This window comes from Coenobita brevimanus, chromosome 55 (assembly GCF_032717465.1).
Source record: "Coenobita brevimanus isolate Jiangsu-jjx chromosome 55, ASM3271746v2, whole genome shotgun sequence".
Taxonomy (NCBI): Eukaryota; Metazoa; Arthropoda; class Malacostraca; order Decapoda; family Coenobitidae; genus Coenobita; species Coenobita brevimanus.
The window spans coordinates 36565900-36583563 of NC_137008.1; the positions used below are offsets into that span (position 1 = coordinate 36565900).

Here is a 17664-nt window from a genome sequence, read left to right on the forward strand (position 1 = left end):
TCTCAAATTAGTCTATACATGCTGCTACACTTGCCCAAAACCCATCTTCCACTCTGGCCACTTGGTCCTCTGTCAGCGCATACGCACATACAATTGCCCACACTTGTATACCTATTTTCATCCTCACCCATACAATCCTCGCACCCACTGTTCCATACTCTCTTATATTCTCCTTCCACTTCTTGCTTAACATCAGACATACTCCCTCTCTTGCCCTCTCATTCTCATTAACTCCAGCACATACAGTATTCCTAAACCGTATTCCCATTCTCTCACCCTTTCACCTTTCCATTTAGTTTCAGTCAATCCACTCTTGCATCCTCAAGCACCTGAACAATCTCTCTCTCTTTCATTTCATCATTCACTCCTCTCGCATTCCATGTCCCCACCCTCAGAATGTCCTTTGTCCGTTCCTTAGTCGTCAACGTATGGTCCGTCCTGGTCCGAGGCGCTATATTCGCTTGTTTAGTTAGTTCTTTTTACGGAGTAGGGCACTAACCCACCACCAACCCTTTTAGTCGCCTCATGCGTCAAGCAGGGATACTGGGGGAGTATTCTTGAAACCCCCTTACCCCCAGGGGGGGTATGTGTGTGTCTGCCTGTGTTTTTGTTTGTTTCATGAAAATGGTAACAGATATGACCTAAATCTTTTTGCATTAGATAAGAGTAAGTTCAGGGAGTCACTCACACACACACACACACACACACACACACACAAAACTTTGATCATGCATAACACAATGGTGCAATGTTGTCAGAAATCACAACACGCGAAAATGTCTGTCTGTATGTTTGTTAGTTTCTTTCATGAGAACTGGAACAGATGTTGACCCAATTCTTTTTGCATTAGGACGAGGTACGTCCAAGGAGTGTAAAAAAAAAAAAAAAAAAAAAGTGATCGTGTGACACAACAGAGCAAAATTGTTGGAAATCATGACATGATTATAAAAGAAAATAATTTTTAAAACTTTTTGTTTAGAACTGGTTGCTGAGGGATCATAAATAATATGGAAGCAAAGATAATGGCATCTGCAGGCATTTGTGATGGAAAGGCCATTAGTAAAAATTTGTGAGCAAGCAAATTTCCTCCTCCTCCTCCTAAAAACAGAACTGAACTGTTGGTCAATGTTAAATCTGAAATACACATGCCAGCAGCTCACCTTCAGTATCAGTGGCACTGTTGACAATGGTTCTGATACGTGTGGCCCAAGAAATAGATGCCTCAGTGGCAGTGGTGGCGATGGGTTCATGGCGACCTGTACCAACTGACACCAAACACTGCAGCATGGTATCACCCCACACCTGCTTAGCCTCATGTAATGCAATAGCTGATGGGTTGTTGACAAAAAGACCTCCATCCTGGAAGTGGGAGTGTACTGTCAAACACCATAAAAAATTAATTTTGATTCTTTTTAAAGTTCTGTAATTATTTGTTTCTTCTCACAGTCTCTCCACAGTGAGTTTCTGAGGGAACAACAGTCTCTCCACGCAGAGTTTCTGAGAAAACATATGATTTCATCATAATGGTCATTTGGGCAATATATTTTAAATCTTTCAATGTTTTGAACCCTGATGCCTGAAACAACATGAATATTAGTTCTAACTGAGTCTCCTTTCCAACAAATCCTCCCACACCACCCTAGATAAGTTTACGTCATCTCCAATGCTTTACTCTTTCCTCAGAATTCCCTGATGAGACAATGACACTGGCAGATATTTTAAGTTATTTCTCTTTAAATACAGTAACCGGTATATATAATAAACCTCATTTTGGTGAATTTCTGGCAATAACAAACTCTTTAAGCCAAGCAAACAATCTCCTCACATACTGAGGGAAAAAAAAGTTCACCATATAAGGCCAATGTGGATAACTGACCAACCACATGATGGCGTGGGAACTGACAGGGTGTGAACATGAACACATAAATGAACATAATACTGCTCTCTCTTAAATGTCCACCCCTGGGTGGGATTGAACCCAGATCAGGTACACTGGTATATGCACATATAACTGACCCACCTGCTGGAGGTTCCATTGCAGTACAGCCATTTATCAAATGATAAATACTGTACATAACTGTTTTGTTGTCTTACTCTACTGTAATTTATTACTAACTTAAAACTTTTAATGGCTAACAATACAATACAGAACAGATTGGTCACCTATAATGCATCACTTGCATTGTGTGATTCTGTTTACAGTGTGACTTGTGACTGACTAAACCCAAGAAAAAGTGACTGTGAAATCTGACCACTTAGCACAAAGTCTGACTGAAACCAAACAAATGCAGCCTCTTTTGGTAAAATGCAACCTTTCCCTGACACTGGGCTTCCAGAGTTGGTAAGAAGTGCTATCAATCCCCTCCTCTATATTTGCTCATACATAATGATCATGCTGTCCTCAAACAAACAAAAAGTTATATTACAGTGCAATAATACCAAGAAAACAGTATGCTTGATATATACAGTACATCCCCCAAGTACGTGCCTATATGGATGACAGAGGATGTCGCATACTAGGAATTCGCGTACTGTGAATACATAACCTTATGGGAAAAATTACATATGGGCGGCACCCCCCTTCATGGGCAACCCTTGAGACGCCATTCAGACCTAAGTATTGTACTATACAGGGAAACTATTTAAGACATATTACCAAATATAAAGTAAACCTACAAGATCATGGCTTTACTAGGCAAATCATTGGTGGTAGGTGGTAGCGACCATCATCCACTCAGTTGATGTAGTGCTGCCTACTTATTCTATCTATCTATCTATAGCCCGACGCCCTAATCCTGCAAAGGGTGGCCGCGCCTACTTCTTCCTTAGCCTTTATCATTCTTTTTCTGTGCCTGCCCTCCTCACTTCCAACCCATCTTTCCTGTCACTTCTAATTGCTCTTCTTTCCTTTACAGGTGGCTTTACATTGAGTGACAAGCCAAATGATTTCCTGTAGGCCAAGAAACCATTTACAATGCTGGGTGGTAACCATATAACCAACCCATACGTGCTCCCTATGTGTCAACAAGTGGGTTGGTGAAGGGCTAGTCCCTCTCCCTGTAAAACACATAACTCAAAGTCAAATGGCCACCCCTTACAAGATTATGGTGTCTGGCAACAGATAGATAGATAGATTAATAGATAAACCTTTACCTGTTATGGCTTCTTAGGAGGGCAATGTCGTGTACTCGGGGTAACCCCGGATTTGGGCCACTCTTCGCAGCCTGACTTGCTTACAAGGAGTTCAATTCGCGTATTAATAAAAAATATACACACAAAAAAAAAATAGGTCCTCGCATACAAGGGGGATCGCGTACTCGGAACTCGCATACTGTGGGGATGTACTGTACATATATATATATATATATATATATATATATATACATTCAACCCCCTGCTATCATGCGTTCAGCTATCGCGTTTATCTGCTATCACGCACACATCAAATGCACAACCATACATGCTATCACACACCCCAAGACCGCTATCACGCATCGAGTTTGAATCGTCCGGGTTCTGAATGCCGCACCGGAACGTTGCAACTCCTCCTCCTACGTGACAGAGCATCCCCGCTGGTGATTGGCTGACGCTCCCCAACCGTCCCGCCACTTCAGTTGAATGCGTGATAGCTCTCTGCTGACAGTGAAAGAGGAATTCCTTACACTTTTTTGTGTGTGTGTGATATAATGGGTGACAGACCGTACAAAAAACCACCCACCATCGCTGCGCGGAAGCTGGCGGGAAGTTCAAGGGATGTAAAGCCACGAATAAACCTGACATATGCCCAGAAACTAGAAATCTGCAAGCTTATTGATGGTGGTGAGACAAAGAGAGGAGTAGCAAAAAAGTTTGGAGTGAACGAATCTACTGTGAGGGGCATTTATTTAAAGAAAGAATATATTGAGAAACACATGAAACTTGCTCCTTCAGCTGCTGCCTCAGATGCAAAAAGAAGTTCAAACATAGTGCTCCTGAAGACAGAACAGTTATTAAGTCGATATCTAGAGAGACAGGCTAGGCGAAACTTAGCGGTGGACACTAAAGAAATCATGGAGACAGCCAAAAAGATCTATCAAGGTGTGGCTGAGAAACTTCGAATTGAAACCCCACCAGTGTTTCTCGCTTCAAAGGGGTGGGTGGATAGGTTTTTGATGAGGCATAAGGTGACAAATGTTAAAATAAGTGGTGAGGCTGCAAGTGGTGACAAAGATGCTGCGCGTATGAACCCGAAATCACTCAGGAAAATCATTGAAGCTGGCCAATATACCCCCGATCAAATCTTCAATATGGATGAGACAAATTTTTATTGGAAGGCAATGCCCCGTCGCACGTTCATAACTTCCAAGTCTGCTAGAGTGCGTGGGAGGAAGGCAATAAAAGAGAGATTTACCCTTTTATTTGCAATGAATGCATCTGGTACCTGCCACCTCAAGCCTACAGTTGTCCTCTGAGCGAAAAAAACAAGAGCTTACACTGGATATAACATGAAAAAACTTAATGTGCACTGGTTGTCGTCTAAGAAAGGGTACATGTCGGCCAAACTATCCCTCGACTGGTTTAATGAATGTTTTCTCAGCGACGTTGAGGAGTTTTGCAAGACCAGCAATATTAGATTCAACATATTGCTCTTATTAGACAATGCACCTGGCCATTCACCTCTTCTGAGGTCAGAAAACCCGAATGTGACTGTGGAGTTCCTGCCGCCCAACACTACCTCTCTCATTCAGCCTCTAGATCAAGAGGTTATCTCTGTGGTGAAGGCTGCATATTCTAGGCAATAATTTCGATTGATGCGGCAGGCTACTAAGGACACCTCACTCATACAAAATCTGGTTGACAATGAGGGAGAAGATGAGGCTGAGGCCACAGCTGCAGACACCGAATCAGAACAAAAGGTGTTAAAATATTGGAAGAGCTTTACGATACAGCAGGCGATTGATTTGGTGGTCGAATGTTGGGATAACATTACCCCAGCAACAATAAATCACGCATGGCGCAACATCATGGAGGGTTTACCTAAGGACAGGCAGGTTAAGGTACAAGGCGAGCCCCAGTCAGTGGAGGCAGAGCTGGAGGCTGCAGCTGAGGAGGCGAGAGGTATTGCTGGCCATGGGTTTGAGGGCACAACTGGCGACGAGATAAGAGATATGTTACGACCAGCACCAGTTACTGCTGAAGATATTCTAGTAGAAGATGCTGAGGAAGCTGAGGATAGCCCAGGAGAAGAGGTGCATGCAGGAGAGAAAGCTGAGGAGGGGCTGAGTATGAAGGACATTAAGACTTTGATTGAGTTGGGTGGCCAGATACATCACACTCTAGAGCAAGATACCACTATCAACAGCGAACAGCGTACATCCTACATTAATAAAGCCCTTGAAGGTTATGAGGACAAGTACCATGCCTACATGAATGCCCTACGCCAGCGACAAATCACAGATTATTTTCGTCAGCACCCAGTCCCTGAACCTACACCCGAACCGGCCCCTCAACCTCAGCCCATGCCTGGCCAGGAACCACAGCCAGGCCCTTCCAGCCAAGAGCCAGACTACGAGGGCTTTGACTATGATGTTTTCTTGGACAACCTGGACCAGAGGAGAAAAAATATTTTAAGGAGAGAGAGTCAGGCCCGTGAGGGCGCTGGCGGCAACTAAGCCACTCCCAAGCCTCGGAACCCTTCAAACCACCTAAGCCTTCCTAAATCCTTAAAAAAGTAAGTTTGATGGCCTTTTATGTTGTTTATTTATTCATTATACTGTTATTATCAATATAATAATGCTTTATTTCATGTTAGAGGAGAGATTGGCAGGAAATCGTAGGCATAAAGTGGTTAAAAGCTAGAAAAATGGGCCAACGAAAAACCAATTAGAATTTTTCCCATTGATTGTTCAGTTCAGCTATCGCGTGCATTTCCTGTGACCAATTAGGCACGATAGCAGGGGGCTGAGTGTGTATATATATATATATATATATATATATATATATATATATATATATATATAAATATATATATATATATATATATATATATATATATATATATATATATATATATATATATATATATATATATATATATATATATATATGTCTGTATATATATCTATATATATATATATATCTATATATATATATAGATATACTGTATATATGTATGTATATATATATATATATATATATATATATATATATATACAGTACCCTCGCGTCCAGCACGCGTTAGTCCAGCACGATTCGAGTCCAGCACGGTGAGCAATTAATTATTATTATTTAATACGATTTAATTACTGCAACACGAGTGTGTTAGCATAACACGCACAGAACTCCGAGAAGTGGGCCAAATCCGCAGAGTTCACTCTAGTACGATCACCCCCGGTCCAACACAGCCATACTGGACATACCCATGATGATGATAGGCAATGAAAAACTTCTGATCAAGTAGCCTTCCCCGCCCGCTATCGTGACGTGATCGTGATGCCGCCCAATTAAAAACGCTTCTGGTGTCACGTGATGTTTTGTTTACATTTCTCCCGCCACAGAGGCACTCAGTCGCATAATTGCATTGGAAGGTGCTTTTTTCTTGCTGCATTCTCTGCCCTTGTTACTGCATTTTACCCTGCTCACGATGCCTAGGAAGCCTTCTGAGAACCCCAAGAAGCGTCGGCACCTCCCTCAGGCCAACAAGCTAAAAAGCATCGAGAGGAAGAAGAAAGGGGAGAGGAAAGTTGACATATCCAAGGCCTACGACATGAATGAAGCCGTGATCATAATAAAAAACTTAAGACAAGATCCTGGCAGCCGAAGGCTATCACACTGCACTTCATACCAGGTTTGCCGAGGATACGATGGTAAATCGGAACGCTAACGTGGTAAAATTGCCGACGATACCACTGGCATTTGGAATTCATCTGGATGGATTCCTGCCGAGCATACGATGGGGAAAACAGTGTGACCAAAACCCAGGCGACTCGACAGAGAATGTATCGTACTACAGCATTGAACATTTAGTCTGACACTGAATACATATTAATATTTTAGAATAAATATCAATCGTTTTGAAACCCTTCTCATTGGCGTGCGTACCAGTTTATAAACAAAGTTGCTTCTCCTTATTCTCTACCGAGTCAGCGACAGCGATCACTTTCCACAGTCACGAGACGGGGCTCTGGCAACAGTGTGAGAAGCATGCACTTTCCCAAGGATTACAGGGCTAGGACAGGCAGAAGCAGGACCTTCCATGGCTGTGGACGAAGATAGTGATTCTGAGTGTGATTTCGAAGGATTTATGAGGGAAGTCTGATTTCGAAAGATTTATGAGGGAGGTTGAGGAGGAGCAACAGCCATCCTCCGGGGACCCAGTAGGACTAACTACAGCCTTGGATACCACCTTCCATTCCCAGCAAGCCCACCAACACTATCCTAAAAGGTTAGTTATCATTCATAACACAGTACCATTTATTATAATTACAATAATACCAATATATGTATAGGTATATGGTAGGTATTTAGGGTGACTTTTCCGAGGGTTCCTGACATAATACATTTTTCCCCATAAGCTCTATTGTTAGTCCAACACGTTTTTGGTCCAACACGTGACCCATGCATGACAATATTACCGTGCTGGACACGAGGGTACTGTATGTATATATATATATATATATATATATATATGAGGCGTCTAGAGCCAAAGGGGCATCCCCACCAATATACTGGTTTTGAGTTAGGTAGGGGAGACAACAGGCTTAACCCTCTTCTCAGTGACAGCACTGGTTGCCATACAAGATTCGGCCTTCTGGACAGTGGTAGAGGGGCTCAAAGTCACGTGGGTTTGTCCATGCTGCCAGGGGAACAAATCAGAGCAGGCAGGCATCTAAGCCACACAACCCAAACCAATCAGCATTCTCACTCTCTGCCACTCCCCCAGAGCAGCCAATCAGCAAGCGTGTGGCCCGCCCGGTGTGCCGGTGAGGTTTCCCTCCCGTGTTCACTTAGGTGTATAATTATTACGTATTGGATTTTTACCCCATTTATCGTGGATTATTGGTGACAAGATGAGCTGTTGTTATTGGGGTTGAAGGGGGGGTGACAAGATGAGTTCATCACATAGTTACAGTGAGGAGGTGGTGCCTATAACCTCTCGTAAGTGTCAGAAGTGTGTGGAGAAGTGGAAAAAGGTAGAAAGGAAGTGGAAAAGAGAGTGGTGAGGGGAGACAGCGGGAGGGGGCGTGGAACCGAGAAGGCAGAGTTGGATGTTGATCTCCTAGATGACGACCCCACCATTTAACCCCCCACTACCCCTTCTCAATTTACTTAAGCACTACACTACTTTTTTTTTTTTAGTGTTATTATTTCAAACTATTATGGTAGAGGAAAAATAATAACTGCATTGATTTCAGTTTTAGTTGTCAAAAACGTGAAATTACAGTAATAATTATTCGTTTATTAATATTAAGTGAACTGGAATCTTCAGTTAATAAAGTTTTGTACATTAATACATTCGTTGATGTTTTTTCTGCTATGTTTTTAAATCCCTACAATATGTTATTATGCCCACTTATAAATTGGGGGTTTGGTTTACTGCCTATTTTGTGGTTACGGTTATTATTGTTTTGTTTTTTTGGCTTTACATGTAGAGCACAGGCGCTGACGATCATTTTGATGTATAAAAGGTTTGTTTATTGCCTTCTGGTTATGACGTTGCCATAAACACAACTTTAAAGCGTCATAAATCAAAAGTATATTTTGGCGCCGATGCCCCTTTGGTTCTAGACGCCTCATATATATATATACATATATATATATGTATATATATATATATGCATATACACACATATATATATATATATATATATGTGTGTATATATATATATATATATATATATATATATATACACACACACATATATATATATATATATATATATATATATATATATATACACACACACACATATATATATATATATATATATATCTAAACAGTACCCTCGCATACAACACGGTAATATTGTCATGCATGGGGTCCGTGTTGAACCAAAAACGTGTTGGACAAACAACAGAGCTTATGGGGAGAAATGAATTATGTCAGCAACCCTAAGAAAAGTCATCCTCCATATACCTATACATATATTGGTACTTCTCGGAGCTCCGTCCGTGTTATGCTAACGTACCTGTTTTATAGTACTTTTCATTCATTCATTGCCAGACGCCATGTATCCCAGACGGGGTGGCCAACGGCTTAGAGTTAATTGTTTTACAGGCAGGGGCACTAATCCTCCACCAACCCCACTTGACACTTAAATTGTATTAAATCGTACTAATTTTTTGCTCTCTGTGCTGGACGCAAATCGTGCTGGACAAATGCGTGTAGGATCCGAGAGTACTGTATATACTGCATATATATATATATACAGTAATCACTCCAATATCCGACGTAATAGAGCCATTGGTAGGTCCGGTTATTGGTTTTGTCAGGATATTGGGTCCCAGCTTATGGACTTGTACTTATGGACCCTAACTCAGAGAAACACCTATACAACTCCCTCTGGCCATGCAAAGCACCTATTGAAGACCCAAATCACACCAATAAGGCAAATAAATGACTGAAATAAATGCAAAAGAAACATAAAATGAGGGTTTAGAAGTATGTTCATACATTAATAAACATTCTGGTACTTATGGACCCTAACCTAGCCCAACTCAGAAAAACACATTCCTACTGCACATGCATAGCTACTAACACCCTATTCACACCAATAAAGGACATTAAAGAGTGAAATGAGGTAAGTATAGTATGGAAAAAAGTACAGTATGAAACATTCTGGTAAGTATAGTATGGAAAAAAGTACAGGATGAAACATTCTGGCTACTTACAGCAAGTCCCTGGCCACCTCGATGAATAACCGCCTCCTCTCGGACTCTGATAGTAAGAACGATTTCCTGAAGCACTTGCACTACACTCTTCCTGAAGTCTTGCACTGAACTTAGTCAATAACACACAGAAGGCTGTTCTCTTCACAGTGTTCACTTTTGTCCAAATAATGCTCCATTGTAACTTAGTGTTGCACATTAACTTTTCCCATTTTTTTCCCAATTTCAAAAGCCAAAACAAAGAAGTCTATTTACGTTAAATTTATTTTCCACTGAGTCTTTTCTCTCAACTCGAAAACCTTAACACAACACACCGTTTTTTTCACTGCACAACACTCAAAATTCCCATGTGGTCTAGTAGAGAAGTTCTTGCTGTTTATTCACTGTCAGAGTCCGAGAGTATCACTGGCAGGCGACCTAGGGGGGCACCGCTGGGTCGTGGTGATGGCGTACCCACTGCAGAGGACTCTGAAGAAAGCCGCAAACTCACGTCGAGCGGTGACTCCACCGTGGCTGATGTGCTGGGCTGTGGCTCGGAGCATTAGGGCCTGTCTTGGGGAGGCAATGGAGTGGAGCCAGGGCTGGGCACAGCAGGGGTCACGGGCCTGAAAAAACTGTCAATCGTTGACTGACGCAAGGAACGACGATTCTGACGATTGATGATGTGCTGCCTGAAGGCACGCACTTCCTCCACGAGTCCCAAGGGCCCCATCTCCCTGTCGCAGTCCGGGTGTTCCAGGTAGTCTAGGACGAACACTAGATGTTCCCGGAGTGCACTCAGCTTGGGGATGGCTGGAGTAGTGTCCTGCTGAGAGGAGTCCGCATCATCGTCGCCTTCGTCGTCGGAATCTCAAGTTTGGTACTGACACCAGCAACCAAAGACGCGATCTCCATATAAGACAACGTCTGATACCCAGGATCACCCTCGTCGTCGTCCAACCACTCACGAACATCGTCCACATCAACATCGTCGCCATGCGTACGTAGCCGTGCATGGAAGTCATCCACGTCAAACCCTAGAAAATCGTACTCCACATCCGTTCCGAGAAGCAGACGAGACCAACCATTTTCAATAGTTTTCACAGGGACTTCCTTCTATGCACTAGCCCAGTTGTACAGCGCAGACTTGATGTTGTAGCGGCGAAGGTTTTCCAAAGTCCGCTTGCCTCATGTGTCCCGTCCTTCCCTGCGCTCGTCCTCGTCCTCGAGAACAACCATCACCTCGTCCAGGAACTTCCGACGGTATAGGCGCTTTGTTGCCACGATCACTCCTTGGTCCATGGGTTGAATGAGAGCAGTCGTATTAGGTGGCAGAAACATGCACCTAATACGGTCATTCTCAGCAACCAAGTCCTTGTCGCACGGGTGGGCAGGTGCATTGCCGAGCAGAAGGAGAGCCTTTACCTGGTCGCGAGGGATTCCCAGTGTCTTCGTCTGGTAATGGATGACCTCCTTGACGAAGTGACAGTGAAACCAGTCTTTGAAAATCACAGCTGTGAACCATGCTTTCAAAGAATGGTACCAGACGACAGGAAGGACATCCATCACCCCACGAAGGCACCGAGGCTGCTTTGCACAGCCAACAACAACGGGCTTAAGCCGGTGCATGCCGTTAGCACTGGCACAACACAAAGCAGATATCCGTTCCTTGGAAAGCTTGCGGCCAAGTACACGCTTCTCCGTCTCCTCGGCTAGAATGTTCGTTGGCAGCGAGCGACAGAATAGGCCAGTTTCGTCAGCATTGTAGACTTGACCGAGAGTGAGGCCCTCCCTGTCAATCAAGCCTGTCACCTTGTGCCGAAACTTGTCAACTCCATCCTCGTTAGCGTCCAATGCTTCGCCATGTGCTTTACGGTTAGTAAGGCCATGTTGCAACTTGAATGAGAAGAGCCAACCCTTGGATGCCTTGAAGTCTAAGGCGTCGTGAAGCCTTGCGAACTTCTCAGCAGCAGCCTTCAGCTCCGTTCCACGTACCATCACACCAGCTGCACGTTGCTGTCAATACCAAATCAATGTGGATCGGTCGATTTCTGCAAACTTGGGGGTAAACATAACCTTCCTTTCCACGTTGTGTTTGCTTCTCGACGAGAAGTCAGCCGTGTACTGCATGAGTTTGTCTCAGGAACGTTTGATATCGAACAAAGTCGACCGGGCCAGGTTGTACTCGCGGAGAATGCGGGAAGAAGACCAACCCGCATCAACTTTCTCCAATATCTCCCTCTTCTTTTCTAGAGTCAACACCACTCTCTTCCTTTTCTCAGGTGGCGGGGCCATCATCACACACACTAATAGGAGGCCCGAGAGCAGCAGGAGGCCCGAGAGCAGCAGGAGGCCCTGCAGCAGGTAGGGCACCGCCACAAAAGCGAGCACGTGGGCAGCCATTGCGAAGAGCATAGGTCCAGTCGCGGTGAGAGACAGGCAGGAAGTGGGGAGGATGCAGCGGCGCTCTATCGGACGTCGGAGGAATGACGCACCAAAACAATGCTCTCCCGCGGCGCGAGCGGCAAGTTCAAATTACGGACAGGAAAAAATTGTTTTATTTTTTTATTTTTTGGGGTTTTCGGACCATTTTGGGAATGTTGGATCCCAGGACGATAAAGTCCAGGTAGTGGGGATGTTTGGTTATTGGGCGTCCGGATATTAGAGTGATTACTGTATATACAGTAATTCCTTTATTATCCAGACACCCACTATCTGGACTCCCCACTACCTGGACATTTTGGGCCCGGGCCTTTGTAACCCAAAAATGGCCAAAAAAATGTATAAAAAAAAAAAAAAAAATTTTCAACCATCCTATGAAATTGGTGTGCAGCGCCGAACAGCTGAGTTTACTTGCGCCCCTTGCTTCCCCCTCACCAGTTATCACCTAACTACCATCCTGAGTAGACACTCATCCCAATGGATGTCGCACGTGCTCGTTTTTGTGAATAAACAGTGAATAAACTGCAATACCTTGCCACTAGACCACATGGGAATTTACAGTGTTGTGCAGTGTTATGAAATTAGATTTCAGAGCGCAAAGATTAAGTACAGAGTGCAAACTGGCAGTTGAAACCGGCATGGTGCAATTAAGAACAGAATGTGCAGTGTCAAACAATTATAACTCGCAATGCAAAGGATTAAGTGCAGCACAACACTGGATTACTGTACATGCTTCAAGAGCATTTTCACCACTGCCAGAGCCTTAGAGGAGGCGGGTTAACCTTTGTAATGAATGGCCACGGACGTGTTGTAAGTACCCTGTACACTGTTAAATATTTTCCATACTCACTTCTAATTCCTCATTCTCTGGTTCCGTTTCATTTATTTCATGCTTTCTGTCCCATATTCGTGTGAACAGGGTCTTAAATATGTGCTAAGCATGTCCTTCAGAGAGTTATGTAGATGGTTTTCTGAGTTAGGCTGGGTTAGGGTCCATAAGTACCAGTCCAGGAGGCACTGAGAGAGTTATGTAGGTGGTTTTCTGAGTTAGGCTGGGTTAAGGTCCATAAGTACCAGTCCAGGAGGCAGGGGCCCACTATCCGGACAGACCCACTTTCCAGACATGCCTTTGGCTCTTTTACATCAGATATTTGAGGGATTACTGTAAATATATATACAGCATATACAGTCGACCCTCTGTCCTCGTGGTTCCTCTGTTTGCGGTTTCGATTGTTTGCGGTTTGTCACCAGGGAAACCAAATCACCATTTTTGAAGTCCAGAGAAAAATGGAAACACATTCAAATCACATGCCACACGCTGCATACCGCCCACAGCGCCACCCCCGCATTGTTTTGAATCTCTTGCGGCAGGTTCTCTCATTATCAGGTTCCGAGATAAATCGCCATCAAGTCAATTCGCTGTCAGACAATTCGCTGTCAAAATATGGATGATTCCCCGTCAGGACAATTCACACCCTGGACGATTCCCCGTCATTCTATAAATATACTTATTTTTGAATAATTAATACTTTAATAGTTAATTTTCAGGGAGATCTATTAAAGTCTATGTTCATTCAACAGCGTAGGCTTTGGATATCATTTATAAGTTGCACTCTCAGCCAATAATTAACGTGTTTCTACTTCGCTTTAGTTAGCTCTGAATTATATTCTAGCATCACATGTAGCTGTCTTCATTAATTTTCATTGGTACTACAATATCCTGGATATATTTTAAAATGACTCTGAAGAGGTACAAGTATATATTCATTTCAAATGACAATATCCAACGTGTTATTCTGATCGGCCATAGTGGACGCAAACCGTGGGGAAAGATATGGCTGAGCCTCAACAGATGTCACTACATTTATAAAAACAATAAACCACCACCACTTTTAAAACTCGTATATTTAAAAGACTATTATAGTATGAAAATAAATGACGGGGAATCGTCCTGACGGCGAATTGTCTTGTTATTATTGTATCTGCGAATTGACTTGACGGTGAATTGTCCTGAAACCCATTCTCACTGTGACCACGCTTGTGTGTGCTTGTACTCGCTGATCTCTCCGTGACACCATCATTTTATCTACCATGGGCCCTAAGAGAGCAGCCAAGACATCTGAAGGCACCCCAAAGCACCAGAAGAAGGTAATGACCCTGCTGGAGAAGGTAGAATTGCTGGACAAGTTACGGGAGGGAAAATCCTGGTAACGGTGGTGGAGGGTGAGAGTGTAGCCATGACGAGCGGTGTGAGCGGCCATCCACCTACGCAATTAAACTATTTTTTTCATACTTTAATTATAAATAAAGTGTTTATTGACATGTACACAGAGGTTTTCTTTCATTAATGAAGGAAATGGGGGGCTAGGGGTGTTTTTAAGGGGGCACCAATTTTACACGGATTTTCTATCTTCGCAGAGGTCACAGGCTCCTAACCCCCGCGAAGACAGAGGGTCTACTATATATAGTAATCTCTCCAATATCCTACATAATAGAGCCATAGGCATGTCCAGATAGTGGTCCTGTCCGGATATTAGGCCCAAGCCTTCTGGACTTGTACTTATGGACCCTAACTCAGAAAAACACCTATATAACTCCCTCTGGACATGCATAGCATCTATTTAAGACCCAAATCACACCAATAAGGGACATAAAAGACTGAAATAAATGCAAAAGCATAAAATGAGGTTTTTGAGGTAGGTTCATACAATATTCAACATTCTGGGTACTTACAAGTCCCTGGCTCCTGGACTGGTAGTTATGGACCCTAACCTAGCCTAACTCAGAAAAACACCTCACTACTGCACATGCATAGCACCTAAGACACAGCATATTCACCCCAATAAGGGATATAAAAGAGTGAAATGAGGTGTTTGAGGTAAGTATAGTATGGAAAATACAGTAGAGTACAGTATGAAACATTCTGCCTACTTACAGCAAGTCCATGGCCATCTCAATGAATAACCGCCTCCTCTCAGACTCTGACAGTAAGAAGGATTTCCTGAAGCGCTTGCAGTACACTGTTCATAAAGTCTTGCACTGAACTTAGCCATGACGACGAGCGTTCACTCGCGATGAGAGACAGGCGGAAAGTGGGAAGGATGCAGGGGCGCTCTAGCAGATGTCGGAGGAATGACACGCCACAACAAAGCTGTCCCGCGCCCCGCGCGCCAAGTTCAAATTACAGGCGGGATTTTTTTTTTTTTTTTTTTTTTTTTTTTTTAAACCATATTGGGAATACTGGATCCCGAGACGATTATGTCCGGTTAGTGGGGATGTCCGGATAGTGGGCGTCCGGATATTAGAGGGATAACTTTATATATATATATATATATATATATATACAGTAGAACCTCTCTCATTCGGACTATATGGGGGGAAGGGTTGTCCGAATTAGCAGATTGTCCGGACCATCAGGGTAATCTAGAAAAATAAATAAATTAATTAACTGTAATATTTGGAATAAAAATAAAACTTATGTTGGCAAAAAATACGTTGTCATCTTTGGCATACTGATAATGCCCATATGGGCAAGAAGCTAATGTCTGATGTACAAGTAAAGTACATTTAAGTACAAAAAATAACCTACAGTAATCATTAAACACTGCAGAATATTCTGACCCATTTTTGTGCAAGCAAATTCCTCCTTTTAACACTTTTATTCATTGCAGAAGCTACACTTGCATTAAGGGGCATGGTAAGGAGGATTAACTTTTGAAATACAGCATAAAAATATAAATGGTTGGTGAACTAATTGATGGAACGAATGCTAGCGTGTGTTTAAACTGGCACCCATGCTGCGACCTAGCATGATCCGAGACTAAACGAATGACGATCGCTTTCCGTGCCGATACTGAAAATGACTTTAGAATTACTTTCAACAATTTTTGGAGCTTATAATTTTTAAATTTTGTCCGAATTAACAGAAATCCGGATTAAAGGGGTCCGGACCAAAGAGGTTCTACTGTATATATATATAGTACATCCTTGAAAAATGCGCATTTAAATTGTGCGATTCGTCAATTATGCAAGCACCATCCCAAAAAATACAATTAAATAATTTTGTATTGTGCACATATTTTTAAATTGTGCGGGTACTTCTGGGAAGACCGAGCCATTCCAACTACATTCCGTACTACTTTACAAGGCGGATGGAATACATAAGGTGACCAGACAGTTCAGTATTTCGTTTTGTTTGGATTATTCATAATTTTACTAATTTATTGTAGCTAGAAATCATGCAAAAGCTGTATTAAATCTATCTAAATCAAACTTTCTTCAAAAGCAAGCATCAAAACTACTTAACAACCCTAATGACAATAGAATATTCTGGTCAACTCTTAATTCTTTCAATAATAACTTTAACAAGTCATCTTCCATTCCCCCACTAAAATCTTCAGATGGCAATATTACAAATGACCCACGTGGGAAAGCACATATCTTTGCTAGTACCTTTGCAAGAAACTCTACCATAGATGATACCAGCCAGAATGTCTCAGTACTGGAACATGATTCTCCCGAAATTGCCCCACTTAAAATACATACAAGATTTGTAAAATCCATCCTAGACAATTTACCTACCAACAAAGCTCCAGGCCCAGATGGAATTCCGCCAATTGTTTTGAAAAAGTGTTCCCCTGAACTTGCCTCTGTCCTAGCTAAATTATTCAGACTATGCATACGTACTTCTTTATTCCCAAATTCATGGAAAGAAGCCAATATCCACCCAGTTCCGAAGAAAGGAAATTCGTCTGACCCCGCCAATTACAGACCAATAGCTGTCACATCTTCTCTTGGTAAGGTGTTTGAGACTTTAATTGGTGAGCATATTGTTAAGCATCTTGAATCCAACAACTTGATTAGTGATGGACAGTGCGGTTTTCGCCACGAAGGATCCACCGTTGACGTGCTCAGTCTCTTGGCTCATACCATCCATCAGTCAGTTGGTCTTTTTGGAGGGGCTCATGCGGTGGCTCTTGATATCTCTAGGGCTTTCGATGGAGTGTGGCACCGTTCCCTGCTGTCCGAGCTCCCTTGCTGTGGGCTGGCTTCTTTTGTTCCTTTGATTTCTTCTTGTCTTGGTGACGGGAAAATGGGAGTAAAAGTGGATGATGTATATTCGAATTTCCACTCAATTGGCACCGGCGTGTCGCGGGGGTCAGTTCTGGTGCCGGCCCTGTTTCTGGTTCATGTTGGTGATCTCTTGTCTGTCACTCACAGTCCCATTCACTCATGTGCGGATGACTCAGCACTGCATGGTTCGTTCACACTCAGACATCCATTTGCGGAGTCTGGTATCTCTACCTCTCAACTCAGTGCGGCCATCTCCATGAATCGGGATCTGTCTACGGTCGGTGAATGGGGACGGAACAACCT

At 42.9% G+C, this 17664-nt stretch overlaps 1 protein-coding gene across 1 annotated transcript in view; it reads right to left on the reverse strand.

Annotated features, from left to right (window-relative positions):
• LOC145401299 (calcium-independent phospholipase A2-gamma-like) overlaps window positions 1-17664 on the reverse strand; it is a 252781-nt gene that overhangs the window by 39961 nt on the left and 195156 nt on the right. Inside the window, exons 8-9 of the mRNA XM_080273627.1 lie at window positions 4439-4447; window positions 1161-1376 (exon numbers count right to left, since the gene is read on the reverse strand). Of these exons, the coding sequence (XP_080129753.1) occupies window positions 1161-1376; window positions 4439-4447 (225 nt within the window). The remainder of the gene's footprint in view (window positions 1-1160; window positions 1377-4438; window positions 4448-17664) is intronic.